Source organism: Labrus bergylta, chromosome 1 (assembly GCF_963930695.1).
Source record: "Labrus bergylta chromosome 1, fLabBer1.1, whole genome shotgun sequence".
In the NCBI taxonomy this organism is placed as follows: Eukaryota; Metazoa; Chordata; class Actinopteri; order Labriformes; family Labridae; genus Labrus; species Labrus bergylta.
The window spans coordinates 6,719,503-6,738,866 of record NC_089195.1 but is presented as its reverse complement, the minus strand read 5'-3'; the positions used below and the strand labels follow the sequence as shown (position 1 = coordinate 6,738,866).

The window sequence follows — 19,364 nt, the reverse complement described above, 5'->3', positions numbered from 1 at the left end:
CACATCACAAACTCTTCAAAATAAATGCATAATTTTACTAGAGATATTATCTTAAATCTGACAAGAAATAGAGTACTTTACAAAACAGATACACTATTAAACTACCTATTACAATATATATATTTTTAATCAAAAGTACTATTTTATATAATTTTCACTACCTGAAAAGTACATTTTATTTTCACTTATACAAATAAAGTGTACAGTTTAAATTGATTGAGTGATTGGTGCTCATACATTTTGGCTATTGTTAATACTCTTACTCTGTATACAGAGTTCATAAATTGATATATGCAGTATCAATAATATATTGATAGATTTTGATGGGCAGTTTATGCTTTTCTTCATTGAAATATGTTACATGTTAAATTTATAAATTATCCCTGCACTCATGTTCACTTCATTTGTCTGTCTACTCGCCGTTATATTGTATAGTTTATGATTATAATATGTCTACACTCATGCACTTTAACTTATGTCAATACTGTCCATTTACAACTCTGTTTTTGCACATTTACATTGAATCTTCCATATTTAATCTTTCCTATTTAAGACTAGTTAAATCCTGGTTCTATATATTCACATTCTTAGTTTTGATATTTTTAGTACTTATTTACTTTGTATTTAATATTATATGATGTTTAGATTTGCTAACATTGTGTTTGGACAACCTGCTGCTGTAACGCCACAATTTACCAGTTTGGGATCAATAAAGTAATTCTATTCTATTCTAAACATGGATTAAAACTTCAGTTCTTTTTGGCTTTCCACTATTCATTTAGTTGTTTTGTCAGACATGCAATTCCTTTCAATATCTACTGTAATCGATAGTTTGATAATAATTTTAACTTGAGGGGAAATTACTTACATAATTCAAGGACTCCACAGTCTGATATATTAGTTTTAATATGCTAAATTATGGAACTGCTAATTCACTTTAGTCACGTAAGTGTTTTGTGTGCACGATACACTATAAGATTCATGTAGGAACAAATAAAGCAGGAAAAGTAAAAAAAAACAGAGTTCTTTATTGAGTGGTGACTGTATAAAAGGAGCAAATTTTATGTTAAGCACCTTTAAACAAGTTATATTACAAATTGCTGGTTCACTGGTCTATGCGCATTAAAAATGGTTGCAGAACCCTTTTAATGACATCTAGGCTTGGGAAAGGTGACGCATTTAACTCACTCAAACCAAGCAAAAAATGAAATTGGAAAATTTGGTTATATTAAATTACAATCAAGATCAGAATTACAAATTTTGGAAACTGGAATCAGTGCACATTTCATTGGTATGTAACATAAGTTAAAAGAAATAATAACAAAACAAATGTTGCCAGGAGTTAGAAAATAAAAACCTTTAATACTTGGTGCATCTGTCTGAGTCATCTTTAATTCAATAGAAAGAAAGATCTAGAAGTCTTACACAAAGCAGGAATGAAGCTATACAATGTCACATTATATTTTATTCCTTACACACTGTACAAAATCCATTTCCTTCATGGCTGGCCACGCCAACCACAACTATAGGCAGCTTAACTTTTGTTCACAAATATTCTACATTGACCGTGTCTTCCAGACACACGCTGTATTTACAGATTTAAACATGAATGACGAACATAAATATGGGCAGGTTCTGTCCATCAATCCCAATGGCATTACATGTCCTCAGACACATTCTTGAATAATAATACACCAAATATTGGCCACCTAAGATTATTTGTCTCCCCTGTGTAACACTTTCACCTTCAAAGTACTTCCAAATCAAATGTGGACTTGCACTTATTGGTTGAATTTCTCAGTTGTGAAGAGAAAAAAAAAAAGCCCTTAGGCAAGGTGGAACCATCCGCCAAATGTGTTTATCACTGTATCAAAACTTCCCCAGTGAAAACACAACACAGCTACCTGCTAGCTACCTGCTGTTTGATGGCACCAAAAAAGCTTATTTGTAAATGAGTTGGTGTATTTCTTTAAATGAAACGAAATCCAAGACAAAGACAGTTTTTTAAAGACTTGGAGAAGTTCAGGAAATCCAAATTGTAGAAAAACAATATAATCAACTAATTGTATTCTGTTAAGCAAAGGATATTTACGTTACTTGAATACTGTACAGTAGGCCCAATGCTTGCCTGAATGTATATTAAAAATTTCAAGTTTTAAATCAAAATTAAAGCTATCACATAGCCGGAATAATAATGTACAAAGAAACTGACCAAAGGCCTGAGAAAGATGTGGGGTTTTTTTTCATTTTGGGATGTGATTGTCAGGCAGGCCATTGAAAATCTGATCATATGTACAGCAATGCAAAGGCTACAAATTTTCAATCAAAATCATACCCTTAGCAAAAGCAGAATGACAGAGTTACCCAGGAAATAAGTGGGTCATATTTCTAAGTACAGAAAGTGTAAGTAGGGCTGGGTACTAATTGGTACAGTTACCAATTTATTCCTTTTTTGACACCTCATTTTGAAAAGTATAAAAATCTTTTTGGAAAATAGTCTTATCATAAAAAGTCAAACCTTTAAATTGAAAAAGAAAAAAGACTTTTGGTTAACTGAAGAGAGAGTTTTTAAGTTAGATTAAAACATGCGCAGTAATTCAAGAATTTAACTTGAAACAAATGCTGAAAACCACAAAACTTCAAAATCTAGAGCATTGTGATAAAAGAACAATTAAACAGTGAAGTGAATCTGGTCAAAAATCGAATGCCAACTTTAAGTACTTGACAGTTTCAACAAATAGTGCTGAGGACACAATTAAGTACCACTCAGTATCATAACCATACACAGACCTTAGAAGCGTACCTGTTGTGGCAACTAAGATGGATAACCAGCTACTGTGTGTAACAACCTGGTTGAAAGTTGTGACTGGGTTCATTATCACTAATTTTTCACTTGATTAAACTCTTAGCACCTATAGACCATATTGAGCCCAATCTTCAGACTATTAGAACGTTTTGGACTTGGGGGCGCAAGGCTTTGTCTTCCCTGAGGTTGTCAAATTTTGATTTGCACATGTTAACCAAAATCATGAAAACACACCAACTGGATAGATATGAACAGGTATTTATGAACACACATTCTGTTGGGATGTTAAAATAATGTCAAGCTTATATTAGAAAAAAGACAATTATTAAGGTAAAGAATCTAATGAATGTATCACTTTTCATCATGTGGGTCCTGGGGGGACTAAGATTTTCTGGGATACAAGGGGGTGGCTCCAAGGAAAAATGGTTGGGAACCACTGTTGTACATTGTTAAGCAAGATGACAGGAATCAAATTCTTAATGTGTACAGGTATATTAAGAGAAAAACTGTTTCTCAGTTTGACAATTTAATGTGTCTTTTTATGGTGTATATTAAAATTATGAGCAAACTATCCCATGCGGTTTTATTTTCACAGGGTCCTAACTTTAAGAATCTGCCATCATTGATAACAGAAATGTTTGTAAAATCCATATTTTACCTTTTTAATTATTATTTTAAAGTATTGAAAGTTACAAAAAGAGTGTTTCCTTAGAGCTTATAACATTTTTGAAGAAATTGAATAAGGTATTACAAAACATCTTTCAACTGAGATGCAACTTTGTATTTAGAGGTGACACCCTGTAACGGCTTGACCATAAAAATCTGCTTCACAGAAAACTAGAGAAGAGAATTTGATGGAGTCGAAAGTTGGGTTTTTAAAGTTCAGTCCTGGGTCCGCTATAATTTTAAAATTACATGCTTGCAATGTATGCTTCTGATTACTGATCATCACAAAAATACTATCTCAATTACAAAATGGGTTAGGGTCTGGTGTTCCACAGGGATCAGTCCTGGATCCTCTTTATTTTCAATTTAACATTTCTGCTTAAGTATTTTATAAACCATTAAATGGTCGATTTAGGCTTCTTTGAAATCCTCAGTAATGGCCTTACAGAAGGTTCTTAATATTGAAAAAAAAAGTCTTATTAGTGCAGTCTGTGCTCTTAACTGCAATTAACCAACTTAAGACCTTAACTTTAACCCGAGTAAGGTTTAAAAATTGTACCCTTGATTTGGTGTCTATCAAATGTTTTTCTTCTCTCCATTAAAGGAAGTCCTATTTCAAAGAAAACTCCAATTGAAATGTGTACATTCTTTCATCTTTTTGCATTTAGCTTGGTGGTGTTAACTTCCAGGCTGGAATCAGTGTGTTCTCAAAGATTTAATTGTACCTATCACATTTCAGCCACTTGAGTAGAAGTTGATTTAAAATTTAAATGACAACTTCTAAGGCACAGGGTTTTCAGTTTCTGAACTGAACATTAAACCTCTTTCATGCCCGAGCCCAGCCTGAAGTGCTGCTGTTTTGATTTGAGGTCTTGGCTGCCAAGTGGCTGCATTTCAAATCTTGGGTCGATCCGCTGGAGGAGCTCAGACCAGCTTTATCAGTACCCTTAGAGTAATCGAGCAAGGGATAAAATGACAATATAATTTTTTACATTCTCTGTCTCTCTGCTGCAAGACTTATAGCCTGCTGCTATTAACTGTGATTCTCATTAAGTCTGTTTCCTTTGTTTTGGTAAAGATTTTCTACATGCCTACTACATAAATCAATGTGTAACAACTGTATTCAAAATACGTATTAGTTTATTCATTATATTTAGTATAATAGTATGCATATACGCACTTTAAAAATAGCTGGTGTAAACCTCTAAAGGATTTTTGAAAGTATTGTATGGTGTGTTTTTATGTAATGTAAACAAATTCTTGGGGGAAGTCAAACTTTGAGCTAGCAGTGATTTCTTAAAACAGATTTCTTTTAAATAGAAGTTTAAATACAAAACTTGGCGATAATTTTTCTCTTTTTTTTGGTGAGCCAATTTGTTAGAGCTCCCAATGTTCACAACAAACAAATAAAAAACCAAGCAGCATTTGGGGAAAGAAACAAACAAAAAAATAATACTTTTGACTGACTGGAGTCCTGCGGTCCCGTTGTTGATAGTTGGATAAATGTGTCACTGTTCCTTCAGAGAATAAATAAGCAAGCAGAGCTGAGCCTCCAGTCAGAAGCCTGGTCATCTTGTCATCTGACTGGTTCAGTTGGAGCTGATTCTGGTTACCGCTCATACCAGAGGGTAATAAACAACAGGATAAACTATTATTTATTAATTTACTGAAGGATTTTTAAGTCCACCAGAGAGGATATTTTTGTACACGACGCTACACAGTGTCCTAGTGGAGTGAGAGGGAATATAAGGGACTTTTTTTGAGAGTTATTTCCCATAATGGGATCACAGACACTCCCTTGTTATCATCTCCTCTGTCTATACTTCCTCTTATTCAGTCTTCAGTTTTAGAGAGTTTGTCTGAGTATACACTCCATAAACAGGCAGCTCACAGGTTTTTTGTGTTTATGTGAGTCTTGTAATGCTTCGTCAGGTGGTCACTCCTCATGAAGCGTTTTTGACACTGGCTGCATTCAAAGCGCTTGTCTCCTGTTGGGCAAACAAAAAGAAGTGAGTAGTTAATGTGATTAAAGTATTATACAAAAGAGGTGGACTCTTTCAAAGAAGACTGGTACAACAAAAAAGTTATTTTTCTGGCAAAAAAAGTAAAAACTCATTTTTAAGTTTTAAGGTTTTTTTTTTACTAAACAAAATCCCTTGTGCTTTGCAAACCAAAGAGAAACATTTAAAAGAAGAAAACTATAATTATACACAGCCAAACATAAACCTGTCAGTGATCTCTGGTGGTGAAGAGCTGTGCACTAATGCCACTGTTTTTAAACAATATATCTTTTTGTGTTTATATACATACCTGTGTGTGTCCTGGCATGCCGCTGCAGCTCGTCACTGCGTGTGAAACGTTTCCCACAGAAAACCCAGTTGCAGACGAAGGGTCTTTCACCGGTGTGTAGCCGGACATGAGCTCTGAGCAGCGATGTTTTCCTAAACGTTTTCTCACAGCCAGGAACGTGGCAGATGTGCTTCCTCTTCCCAATCTCTCCTGGCCTGCAGAGAGTACACAAACACAAATGAATTCAGTGAGATAACTTCATAAATAAAACCAGTCCCATTCAGGTCAGTTAAAATGCTGCCTTAAAATAATCAACCTCAACACATCATTTATAATTACAAATTTTTCATGAGTTACTCCTGTTTTGTCTGTGATTCTTGTGACATTATCTTGATAATTACTTTTACAGAATCAATGTTATCATAGCAACAACCCAAGGTTTCTATGAGCACATTCACAATAAAAGGGCGGTGTTAGCTTTGTATAACCTATCACAACCATGAACAAGTCGGCTGTTTGCAGATCATTATATTTACAAACTTGATCAACACAACTGCAGTGACAAATGCAGGGAGAACTGGCAGAATAAAACAAATGAATGACAAATTACAGGCCCAACAGTACTTGGGGTGGAATGGGCCTTATAAAAATGAATATGATAACATAATTGTAAGTGGTAAGTACACTTAAATTAAATTCTTTTAGTACCAAAAGTAAAACCCATCCATCCATCCATTATCTTCCACTTATCCGGGGCCGGGTCGAGGTGGCAGCAGGCGAAGCAAGTCGCCCCCGACGTCCCTCTCACGAGCAACGTTTTCAGGCTCGTCTTAAGGGACCCCAAGGCGTTCCCAGGCCAGAAGGGATATATAATCCATCCAGCAACCTCTGGGTCTCCTCTCAGTTGGACGTGCCCAGAAGACCTCCTGAGGGATCGACCATGAGGCATCCTTATCAGATGCCCAAACCCCCTTAGCTGGTTCCTTTTGATTCGAAGGAGCACAACTCCACTCCGAGCTCCTCACCCTATCTCTAAGGCTGAGCCCAGCCTTCTTCCGGAGGAAATTAATTTTGGCCGCTTGTATCCGCAATCTCGTTCTTTCGGTCACTTCCCACAGCTCATGACCAGAGGTGATGGTTTGAACTTGGATCGACTGGTAAATCGAGTGCTTTGCCTTCTGGCTCAGCTCTGTCTTCACCACAACGGTCCGACACAGCGTCCGCTCCACAGTAGCAATCCATTTTACCCTCACTCGTGAACAAGGTCTCGAGAAACTTGAACTCCTTCACTTGAGGCAGGGACTCACTCCCCACCTGAAGAAAGCAGTCCACCATTTTTCGGCAGAGAACCATGGCCTCGGACTTGGAGGTGGTGACCGGCATCCCGAAAGCTGCACCCTTAGTTGCAAACCGCCCCAATGTCTGCTGGAGGTCCCAGTCTGAAGAAGCCAACAACATCATCTGCAAAGAGCAGAGATGAAACTCTGAGGTCCCCAAACTGGAAACCCTCCTCCCCTCGGCTAAGCCTTGACATATTGTCCATGAAAATCCCAAACACAATCAGAGACAAGAGACAGCCCTGGTGGAGGCAAAAACGCACAGGGAACGTGTCCGCCTCTGTGCCGAGAATGCGGACACAGCTTTCACTTTGGTCATACAGGGACACAATGGCTCGCAGCAATGGCCCCAGGACCCCATACGCCAGCAGTAACCCCTACCGTAACCCCTACCATGACCCCCGAGGGACACGATCATAGGTATTCTCCAGGCCTAGAAAACATGTAGACTGGATGAGCACGCTTACTGTATACCCACCGTGAGTAAATGTAACACATGCATGTATTTGTTTGACACAATTACCTCTTGTCTGCATCTTTACAGTTGGGACAGGTGCAAGCCATCCGCCGTTTTTTCTCTCCTGGCTGGCTAGGCAGCTCCAAGGTGAGGGTCTGGTCTACCTGGATGGCCTGCTGGCCCTGCGTTGTTGCCAGCTGGAGTCCTCCGCCCTGCATTGTCTGCACAGTGAGGTGCTGCTGGCCTGACAAATACAGAGAAACTCAGTCTTAAAGACATAGCAGGGCTCCAGTCAGAGCAGCACAGTTCCTCTAAAATCTATCTTAAACTATCTGCCAACTGCCAGTCAAAGTGGGCAGACTCTCAAATTAAAGATAAATGAATACATTAACTAAGTTAACAAAATGGCAACTTAGTTTTTACTGAATTTCTGGGATTTTTTTTCACAATTATAAATTACAAACTCAAGCTAAATCTGGTTATATTCCTGATGTTCTTCTTTAGCACATTTTCAACAAATTGAATAGCTATTAATTATAGATGTATTAATTCAGCATTTTAACATTGAAACAGTTGTGTTTTTACCAATCATCTATACTGAAGCATATTTGTAGTTATTTCTCAACCCCCCACCCCCCCATGTTTCTGTACAAACAGATTTTTAATTCATTCACCGCTGCAAACCGTTTTGATTCCACCGTCAGTTGTTTCACTTGGTCACTTTTAATTATTTTCTATTGCCTTTCATGTCACTGCCTTTTCACTTTACAGAATAAAAAAGATTAAAAAGAATAAAAGAGCAGAGGGTAAAGAGATGAGAAATATTTTCAAATGGCAGAAAAAGGTCTCAGTAACATCTGTAAGTATTAAGTAGAAAATAGCATAGCATAGCTTAACATAGTGTTTCAGTTTTTGCAGGATAGTTGCTTTGAAAGTAAGCATAGAAGTTAAAATGTTGTTGTTTTTTTCTGCCATCACACTCACCCCCTGCGTTTGTGATGGTTACAGGAACCCCCTGAACTTGGACCCCGTTGATGCTAATCGTCTGCACCGCCTGAGCTGCTGAGGATAGCGGGGATGCATTGAGCGATATCATCCCCCCCGCTGGTGCAATTTTTGCCAAAGTCCGTTCCTTCCGTCCCCCTGCCAGTGTCCTCTTGGCGGTAGTTGGTGGAGAGATGGTGGTGTTGGTGGGAGTGACCGGAGTGGTGGGTGACGTTGTTGTGGAGATGGAGTCCTGGAGCTGAACAGACTGCCACTCACCCGACGCTGTTTTGAAGAGGAACTGAAGGAAGAAAATGAAAAAATGATTACCCTGCATCCCCTTCAGGTCTAACTTCACTGTTATGCACACACATGTAATTAGGGTGGGCATCGTTAAGATTTTACCGACACCAGTACTGTTGATCGATACCGATACTTATCGATACTACTCTTTATTGTTTGGTGCAAAAACTAAACGTATGACATGAAAGATGTCTAAATGTAAAATATATAACTGGAGATTTCATCACAATAAGGGGATTACTTATATGTTTATACTCAAGGAAACATTTGTAATATAAAATGACTATATTTGAAGTTAAAGTATGGAAATATATGCTATTTTTAATTACACTTCCCATACAGTTAAAGTAACTTCAGAAACTCTGACTGTAACATACAAGCTCTTATGGTTATACTCTGTTTTTACCATTTAATTGTCATTAATGTGTAATAGTCTACAATGTGTTCTGTCATGCTTCTTGAGGTACTTCAGAGCTTTTCTATCACAGAAACATTATTTAAAAATGTTTAAATAATGTCATCTTCCTGAGACCAAACACATCAGAGTGATGAATATTAACGTGAATTAACTTATATAAAACAGATGAACATAAACAGTTACAATGCAACCCTAAAGTGCTGATGCTGAGCTGGTAGTATGTTAAACATATTCACCATCCTTGTTTTATGGGTAAATGAAAGCAACATATCTGAGAGGAAATATAAATGTTTGTACCCATTTTTTGGCAACACATTAATGTAATTATTGAGAGATTACACACAAACCAAAATTGTCAGCCTACTGGTCAGGCTAGGGAAATATCAAGAAATATCTTAAGTCATTAAGGTTAAAGATCTAAATGGCACTCAGTGCATCAAATGTGAAGTTTATAAAACTGCTAATTTACACACTTTTTGTTTGAATAGATACCTGTGTCGGTGATGGTTCTGTTGGAGTGACCTGCAGGCTTGTGGGGACTGACTGTCTCTGTGGGACCTGTGGCAAGGTGGCAGACGCAGCTTGCACCACCTTCAAGGCCTGCTGGGGTATCTGGACCACCTGAGACTCTGGTTTGGACTGGACCAACTGGACCTGCTGCACCATAGCTGGCTGTCCAGGACTCTGCACAATCAGGAGGTTGTTACCTGCCTGTAGATAGAGAGACAGGGGAGATTACCCTGTGATGTTCAGGTATGGGGCTTTAACCCTAATGCTTACATCTTCAGTGGTAGCATCGTACAGAGAGGGTAGAAATTTAAAGTTTGGTTTTGGAAACTATTTTCTCATCATATCTACAGAATTAATTCATATTAACTTGTTTTAGGTAGATCAGTAAGTTTCCTTTTTAAAAGACACTCAAACAACCAAATGCTGTAATCAGCTCAGGCCCAGGTAACTGCATCTTGCTGTTTATCCAGTCACCATTCTTTTTATCTCTAGGGGATTTCCTTAGGAAATAATACAGCTTTTAAGCTTTGAAATTCTTCTTCTTAAATTATTTAGCATTGATGGTAATGTCACTATTCGACAAATGCACCTAGGATTTGAAAAATCTCCTGACAGATACTGAATACTTTCCTATGGTCAAGAATGACTACTGTATTAAAATAACCATAGTTCAGTGAATTACTGTATCTGCTATAAAATCAGTCAGGAGTCACCACAACAAAAATGTAAAGAAGGTTCAAAGCAGCACTTGGTGCTTGTGGTGATGTATAGGCCAGTATGAGATAGAAAACTGAGCTTTGTGTCTCTTTTAATTCTTTTGTATCATTAAGACTTACCTGTATGATGTTGTCTCCAGCTTCTATCAGGATGGTCTCCATCTGCTCGGGGGGAGGGGAGGCAGCCTGTGCAGGGGGGAGAGGAGGAGGCTGAGCAGCTAGAATCACTTTCTTCTTTCTCCCTCTTCGCCCTTTTCCTGGAATCGGTAGAGCAGCTGCTGTCTCTGTGATGATTTGAGTCCCTCCCATCTCACCTGTCGCTACATTAAGTGGCAGCGTGAGCCCGCTCGGCAGCTGAACCATGTTTGTCGTAGAGTTGTTTGGCTTGCGCAGCTTGGGGGAGGGCTTGATGGCTACAGTCTTCTGTGGGGTGACGGGAGCGGTGGCAGCATTGGGAGCTTGAACAGTCATTGGGGTTGTGATGATGGCCTGGTTGGTGCCCGGTATGAGCTGGATTTGTCCTCCCTGTTGCATCACCTGGATAGTCTGGGCACCCTGGATCTGTGGCACCATCTGGTACTGGATGTTAGCGGAGGAGGTGGTGTTGTTGCGGGCCGGGCTCTGCTGGATAGTGAGTACGATGGGACTACCAGAGGCCTGGGAGCCCAGGCCGGCAGGTAACTGGATCACATTGCCCTTCGCTGACAGGAACCCCAGGTTTTTGGGTGGAGCAGGGGCGATTGGAGCTGGCTTTATGGGGAGGAGCCTGCGAGGCTGTGGCTGCGGTGGAGGAGAAGTGACAGGAGCCTGAGCAGCAGGAGGGCCTATTTTACTACAGGTGGCAGCCAGGAGGGCCAGAGGAGAGGGCTGGGTGTCCTGTAGGGGGGCACAGTCAAACCAAACTTAGTTACAAAGAACCATCTGCATTCGAACCAAGTTGAGCAGACAAAGTCCAGCACCAAGAGGGAGATAAGACAGAGGAACAAAAGACGTTCATTACTACTGAGGACTGATTTATGTTGAATCTATCTGCACAATTTCAGTACCTGAAACCGGGCTGCCGGCATCAACTAATTTATCGCAATTAAGAATTGTTAGGCTCTTAATTTGACTTTGTACTGTTTTAAACTGAGAGTACTTTGCTTGCTGTGTGAACTCAACCCTGATTTTACTTTGAAGTAAAGTAAGTGGTAGTTTAGAAGGGTTGCAACATTCATTTAACCATGGAAAAAAGAACTGTTTACAGTTCAAAAACTTAATTAAACCAGTTAAATGAAATGGTAAAAAAGTTAAATGCGCTAGCTGAGTTTTTTTTAAAGTGAAATGAGACATTCAAAAATGTCGTTCTTTTCCATCACTGTGACTACAGGGAGACACTGCAGAGGCTTAAACACTGTGTGCCTAAAGGAACAAAAATACACGCCGTTAATCGCAGCAAAAAAAAATATGCATACATTTTTTTATTATTTTAACTTGTTAATGCTGCTAACGGCCCTATTATAAGTCATTATTTGTAAATCTACGTTTATTAAAATATTCTGAAAAGCATAAACTTTGTTTTGTTTAAAAATAATGATGATTTTCAGAAGAGGGTATCATTATTTATTCTAGATAAATAACAATGTTGAAACTGAGACGTTTGGGTTTTATATTTACAATAGAAATTACATTTCTGTTATAACAGAGAAAGTATTAGAAAGGGTACCATTGGTTACCAGTACCCAACTCTGTACAAATACTGGCTCAAAAGGGAATCATGCCCAACCCCAGTGAATGGACCCATGACTGTATGGGAAAACTGCACTTAGATGCTCAAATATTCTATCTCAGTTATTGTAATAAAATGTTTAACTGAGTAAATTTGTGATCATGCTGCTTAACTTTACAATGTGAAATTCCTGCATAAAATGTTTTCACTAATACAAGTTAATTCATTCAAAGCTTCCACTTCACTCACTCAGTGCCATCCAAATTGAGTCTACACTGTGCAGTGACATGAAAGCAGTGTGGGTCAACAGAGATGATGACGTCAAAAGAAACAGTGCAAAAACAGGAGCACGACATCTGGCTGTTACTCACTTGTGTGGAAGCAGTGGAGGGCTGAAGGTATTCACTGGGACTGACAGCAACAGTGGTGGCCATACTGTCCTGTTGTTCTGAAAACACAGACACAGCAAAGTCACATTCAGGCTGCCTGTGAGATCTATTTTCAGTGTTTAGGCTGTTTGAGGGCATCACAGGCAACTCCTGTAAAAATAGCGTCGGATGTGAAAAAGACAAATTCTGCTGGAATTTAAAAGAAGAATTCATGCTCTTTTCATGCACTTTTTTTCATTTAGATTTGCCAGGATTTATAAAAAATGACGTCCCCATAATTATAAATATTCAAATGTAAAAAAAAAAAACATGAAGTTATCTTATTTTATTTCTAACTGCCTGCTAACAAGTTTGCTAATTATAAGGTGAATATTGGTTGTTGAAGGGTACAATTTCAGGTCATATGCGACCGAGGCTGATCGTTGTTGTCCTCATGAATATTGCATTTGTTTGACTTTTTGTTTTCTTACATTTGTAGGCCAGGACATCTCTACAGCATTCAGTATTCAGTATTTTTAATTCAGTATTTAAAATAAAAAGCAGTGTTTCAAATAATTTCAGTAACAGTATTTATTAGCTCTGTAGATGGACATCAACTTTACAAATAAGTAACAGAGGTCTTTCTTCAGATAACAAGTTTTTCGATCAACTTTGATCCAATGTACCACTAGACAGAACAAACATTTTAAGATATCTTTTGACCGTTACAACTATAATCACAAAAATATTGAAACAAATTGAAAAGATTAAGATGCTCTATAGGTAAGAAATGCACTTTTTGAATGCACACAGCAACATTGTATGAGGGAAAGACAAAATATATTGAGCTCAATGTTTCTGTTAAGACCGTCAGCATAAGTACACTTGATGAAAGCTGCCCAATAGGTTAAGAGCACAGTAAATCTGTGATTAGATATCAGATTAATATCAGGTGATATTAGCATGTCCAGTGACTATCTGTATCGGCTAACTTTAAATCGCAGATATGTGCCAATATTACTAGATGTATTCACCAGTTTAAGTTTTGTAGTACACTAGCAGTTATCTTTCTGGCTGTCCCCAGCAGAATGTGCTGTATGGATTACTACAAGCATTATCACCCTCCAGAGTGTCAAGTGGTGATGCACATACATGCATACTTTCCAGTTGAGTGATCATCTTGGGTTGCTATACTGTATCTATTTCCACAAGTGTTTGATTCTGTATTTGAGGGATTCTGCATTCTGCAATATGTTGAGGCTATTATTGTCAAACAAAATTGCCAAGTAAGGTGCTACTCTCAAGGTTTAGTGACCTATTTCACAGAACTCTAGCTTGTGTAAAAACCACCATTACACGTTTAAAAAATATATACCCAAAATAAATTCCTAGTGCAGGAAACATTGAAAGAATGCAAGTCTGTTTGCTGTTGGCAACCTGAAACGTATGTATTTGAAGTTGTATGGAATAGTCATAGCTTGAAGTTGAAAGTCTGTAACCATTGATGATCTAAATTAGCAGAGTCCCGCAGTCGACTGAACCTCATGACAGGCATAAAGCAAGGTTAATTTGTACCAACAGCACTTCTGAAATGTAAACAGGTTGCAGGAAAAGGACTGGCTATTAAAATATCCACTCTGCTGTAGTATAACTATTACATTGAGTCAAAACTCTTAGTATTTGTTGTTGTATTTAAAAGGAGAGGACCATCTAGAATTAAAAAAAATACCAGTATAAAAATATAAAAATAGAGCAGAACATTATTGATAACAGATGCACATTTTGGTTGAATTTCTACAACTGTTCAAGGCAGATTCAAACTACCATCTTTGTTTGGATTATTAAATATGCACAGCTAGGGAAAAAAACAATCATTTGATGCAATGTGTCATGTGATACCTCATAGATTGCCATGTTTTTATCTTCTGTAAACATATGCTCAGCTCGTGACTGCAGGTAATGGTAATGCATGACAGCACAACCTGAGGCTTCATTGAAACCAAAACTGAATTATTAAAAAAAAAAACAATATAAGTATCTTGTTTTGATTACAACATACAGATGAATTCATACAACTCTGTTCAATATTACTTGTGCAATAACTTCGTAATTCACTGCTTTATAATTGTCTATTTATTTACTCAGTCACTGCACTTTAACTGTCTATTTATTTATTTACTCATTCAGTCACTGCACAATAATAACTGTATATACTTTCACTGCACTATAACGTCACTTATTTGCACTATATCTCTATAATTATATTTGTTTAATTAATCAGTCACTGCACAATAACAACTGTATATATTCTTTCAGTCACCACAACTGTCTATTTATTTATTATTATTATCATTCATTCACTGAACTGCAATTGCTGTGGCCACTTTTTGCATACTTCTCTCTCATATCACCACAAATATATTTTTGTTGTTGTTTTTGTAAACGCTGCTGTTTAAGATTGCTGTTAACAAAGTTTCGTTGTGCTGCCAGTGCTGAACTTTACTTTAACATAAACTACAGGGTCTGTATTCACTGTTTGAGCTTCCTGTCTCAGTAAGTGAAAGTGTTGTAAATCCAGCTGTGGATCATGGTGACTAAACTTCACACTGTGTGAACACAGAAACTTTGACACAGGGGTGATGATCACTCTTGGCTGAGATGTGTGTTTTGTATATTATGCGGTGGATGATGGGACTGATTACAGAGCTGCTGTAGAAACTTTAAACAATCACACTGCCTCAGCTATTTGTCCACCAACTCCAGATATGCGAGGTACACACACAGAAGAGGGAAAAAAAGAAAGAAAAAAAAACAGTGCGGCCTCAAAATAGCGCCGCCATCAACACATACTATGGGTCTGGTTTGGACAGTCAGCTAACCTAGCTAGCTATCAATACAGACTAAACAGAGCTGTGCAGCTAGCAGCTAGTCTAAGCTGATTTGCTACGTGTGTAGCTTAGTTTTTACTAAGCAAAATGGGTCCGTTACTTGCGAAATCTAAAATAAACTCTGTAGGTTATTGTAGATAAAGGTAGTTGGGTGAACCGGGTTAACAAAAAGTAATAAGACCAACTACAACGCGTACAGTGGCATATTTAGCTAGCAGACGCTTAGCTAGCAAGTCAAACTCTCTTTGATACAGAAAAAGGCAGAACCTTTTCCGGAAGTGCTTTGCTTATTTTGGTTAACATAACTGCCCGAGCTCCGCTAACACGCACGTATTTGTACGGCTGAAAGTCAAGTGCTTTTCTGTTCAATGCAAATATACGTTTTACGAAGTAGAATGTAATATAAACACCAATGTTTTAATTCCTACCCACCGCTCATGACGACATTCGCTCTCCGCGACCCTTGAAGACCGAGCCCAGGGAGGAATCCGCCCGCGCTGCTGCACCAATCCACGGACAATGGAACGTTGAGTGACGGCAGTGCTGACCAATCAGCTTCGGCTGTCTATGTGATTGAAATTCAACTGAGCCCATCCTGATGCTACAATTCTGTACGTTAGTCGATGGATGACGTTTTGGCCAATCGGATGTCGAGAATATGACGGACGGGGGCGTTTCCAAGGATACACCTCTAACAAGCTAGTGCCCTATTACGGCAGGAATAAGGTTTCAGTGACGTCCCCAACGACCAATGTGAACATAGAGGGGCAGTTCTGTTTGGACCAGAATGACAGCCGAGTTGATCAATGAGCTTTGAGTCACTGCAGTGTGACCTCTTTAAACTGTGCCATGTTTTATTATAAGGACCAGACCGTTATGTGGGAGAAAACACACAGAATTAGGACACTCTAAACGGATTATAATGTTTGCTGCAATATTCATTATTTGCCTTGTGATGACTTGTAGTTAATTTTCATACATTGACACCTGGCTGAAAAAAATATATATATTTTTTTAATTTCTTATTTTTTTTAAATCTATTTTTTAGTATCTATTTTTTTGTACATTTCCTTTTTTTTATTTAAATTGTACTGTGTTCACTTTTTGTTTGCAATCTTTGCTCTTTGCTGCTGTAACAATGTAAATTTCCCTGTTGTTGGATAAATAAAGGATTATCTTATCTTATCTTAAATATGTAGTCCTATAACTTGCATGCTGTTGTCTGCTTAGATAAAAAAAAAAGGCAATGTTTAAAGCAGGAACTCTTTATACATATTTTAACTTTGTTTGTTTGTCTAACATGGTGGAAAAATATTCAAAAGTAACTGTATCAATCAAACAAAGTAATCACACATTTTTCAGCAAACGTAAAAGTGCTAGTTCAATTCAATTCAAAAAACTTTATTTGTCCCTGGGGGGCAATTCAAAGGCACACAGAGCAGTAAATTAACAACAGTGCAAGTAGACAAAATTAGTTCCATAATGAAAGGACCCAAGAATTTAATGACAGGCACCTACACCTTACTTCAATGCATTAGCTAATTCTATAGCTGGGTTGAGATAACCTGACAATAACAGCTTTTGGTATTTGTAGTCAAATTGTTCCCAACCCTGCAGCCGGGTCCCTGTAAAGGAATATAGGATAAATCTGAGGGGTCATGAGATGCTTAATGTGAGATGAGAGAAGACACATTTTATATCCATTTTTAATGGACAATCGTTGCTTTTTAGATCTTATTGCATAACATTAAATTGAACCCCCTGTGGTCTGGACATTTTCCTAGCTGAAACCCCCAGGAATCTGAATTCACAATCATTTATCGTTTAATCTTAGTCCTTCCATTTTACATTTGGTTTATTAAATGCTAAATTGTGAACTGCTACCATAAGATGTTAAATACATATCATTCAGTACAAATAGAGTATAAATAAGTGTGAAATTTCCCCTAGAAAACACTTTCAAAAACAGTAGAAAATACCTTATTACCACTGCAAATTCATCTGATTTTCAATAACAACTGTTACAATTTGTATCCAGACCCAAAAGCAGACACAGCAGCGAAGTTGAAGGGTTTGAGGTTTTATTGCAGGGTTTGGGAAAGGTGGATGGCTGACTGGCTGGCTGGTAATGACGGCGTGGAGGAGACTATGGAGTAGCTGGTTCTGTAGGCAGGCGGGTGAGTGGTTGAGTTGTCTGTGAGGAGAGCAGACTGGAGGAGATGACACCGGAGAGAATCTGGACAACAGGAGAGAAAAATCAGTTAGGATCCACTAGTAAAACGCTAGGAACAAAACTCTAACAAATGTTAAGAGCAGCCGATAGTATCTACCACTTCAGTAGACTCAATAATCTGGCAATGAGTCGAGTTGAGCCCAGGGCTTTTAACTTGAGGCAGATGAGCAGATGAGCTGCAGGTGTGAGTAGTCACCCAGTGTTGATCGCAGCCACACCCTCCAGAGACACACACACAGACAGACAGACAGAGGGGGAGGGGACACAAAGGATACACAGAAACAGGATCACAGCCAGAGCCGTAACAACAACAGGTTTTTGAAATATTTTGGTCATAACAACAAAACAAGGTTTAAGGTTGAGTTGATTGATTAACATGTTATTTGTTTCAAAGACATTTTAACAAACATTTTTCAACATATCCACTCGTTTATTAGACTATATGTTTCTTAAATCTGGTCACAGCATAATCGGAGAATGGAGTTTACATATTTAGGTCAAATTAAAAGGGTTTTGTGTTGCTGTATTTTAAGTATAGATTATTTAAACTAAGACTTTTAACCTAGACACAGAGTATTTTTGTGTGCTGTTGACCATTAAAACCTAAAGGGGAAAAAGGCCAACATGATCCATGCAGACCTTTGACCCTGCAGAAAATGTTCCAGTCGTGACTGTATGTTGCATATGTTGTCAACGTTCTCTGACTTACCCCCCAGCTCTTTTATCCAGCATGTAGACTGTCCCTTTTTCTCATTGGATCCCTCCCTGTGACTCTTTTCACATCCACAATGCATTGCAGCCCCTTTTCATGTAAGCTTTTCCAAAGACTGCACTTGACCTTATTCACATGCAGTTGTCTCGGTTTCTCCCTGGTGCATTCTCTCCCTGCGTCACTGCAAGGGTTTTTTGAAATGCTTAGGAAACCAGAGTCCTGCTTTTAGCTGAAGCACCCTCTCCCTCTTCACCTCGAGTGTGCTGTAGTTAGCAGCAGAGGATGCAGCTATGCTGTCTATCACCTTCCCCCCAGGTGCCTCTGTGGAGAGCCTCAGAGAAAAAGAGCTGTATAATTTAACTTGGATATCTCACTTTGCTGTCACTTAACATGCTCCGTGAGCTAGCCAAAGCTTTTACTGTGGATTTTTCAGCCTCAAACTTTCCAAAGTGAATATTTGACGTTCGAAATGTAACACTTTTAATGCCTCTAAACTTGCAACAGGAACTGATTAGCATCTTTATAGTGTTTAACTCACTTAATTGCACTAAAAGCCTTAACATACAGGGACAAACAGAGCTGCATTCAACTGCTTATGCATGGAAAGTTACCTTTTAACATGCTAGAGCGTAAATTATTTGTCAGTTAATTCATCAAGTTGACAAAATATTGGCTGCAATTACTAGAATTGCTAAGTAATCTAAGTCATGCAATAAAAATATGATTGTTTCAGCTTCACATTTTAAATTGCATACATTTTGTAAATGTTTTAAATGCAGTAATGGGATGCAATAAATCCGTAATGTAATTAATCTTATAGTGGAAGAAAAACATTTCCCAACTTTTTGAGTTAGTTGCCATGCTTTTGTTAAAGATAGAAATTAAAGCTCCAGTAAGGAGTTAGCTGGTAGTGAAACAAACTGAGATTCATATTGATTCCTCTTTATGAGCTTCAAAAGCAAACGAGAC

General features: G+C 38.1%; 1 protein-coding gene and 1 long non-coding RNA gene across 2 annotated transcripts; both read right to left on the bottom strand.

Moving 5' to 3' along the window:
- Positions 1-1,370: 1,370 nt before the first annotated feature.
- On the bottom strand, positions 1,371-15,985 carry sp2 (sp2 transcription factor). The gene is made up of 8 exons (XM_020639617.3): positions 15,883-15,985; positions 12,566-12,642; positions 10,607-11,362; positions 9,753-9,971; positions 8,540-8,840; positions 7,622-7,799; positions 5,783-5,976; positions 1,371-5,460 (listed from the first exon to the last, which is right to left on the bottom strand). Exons 1-8 carry the CDS (start codon positions 15,887-15,889, stop codon positions 5,360-5,362), a joined length of 1,833 nt encoding a protein of 610 aa, XP_020495273.1. The 5' UTR covers positions 15,890-15,985; the 3' UTR covers positions 1,371-5,359.
- A 1,525-nt stretch (positions 15,986-17,510) lies between these two features.
- Positions 17,511-18,480, bottom strand: LOC114920513 (uncharacterized). Its single transcript, XR_003808833.2, has 2 exons — positions 17,781-18,480; positions 17,511-17,686 (listed from the first exon to the last, which is right to left on the bottom strand). It is a non-coding gene; the product is annotated as an uncharacterized lncRNA (long non-coding RNA).
- Between the last annotated feature and the right edge of the window lie 884 nt (positions 18,481-19,364).

Excerpts from the sequence above, each read along its gene's own strand:
- sp2 (XM_020639617.3), bottom strand. Across the intron at positions 11,363-12,565 it reads CCTCCACTGCTTCCACACAA|GACACCCAGCCCTCTCCTCT; the intron begins GTGAGTAACAGC and ends GCCCCCCTACAG. Across the intron at positions 9,972-10,606 it reads CTGGAGACAACATCATACAG|GCAGGTAACAACCTCCTGAT; the intron begins GTAAGTCTTAAT and ends CTCTATCTACAG.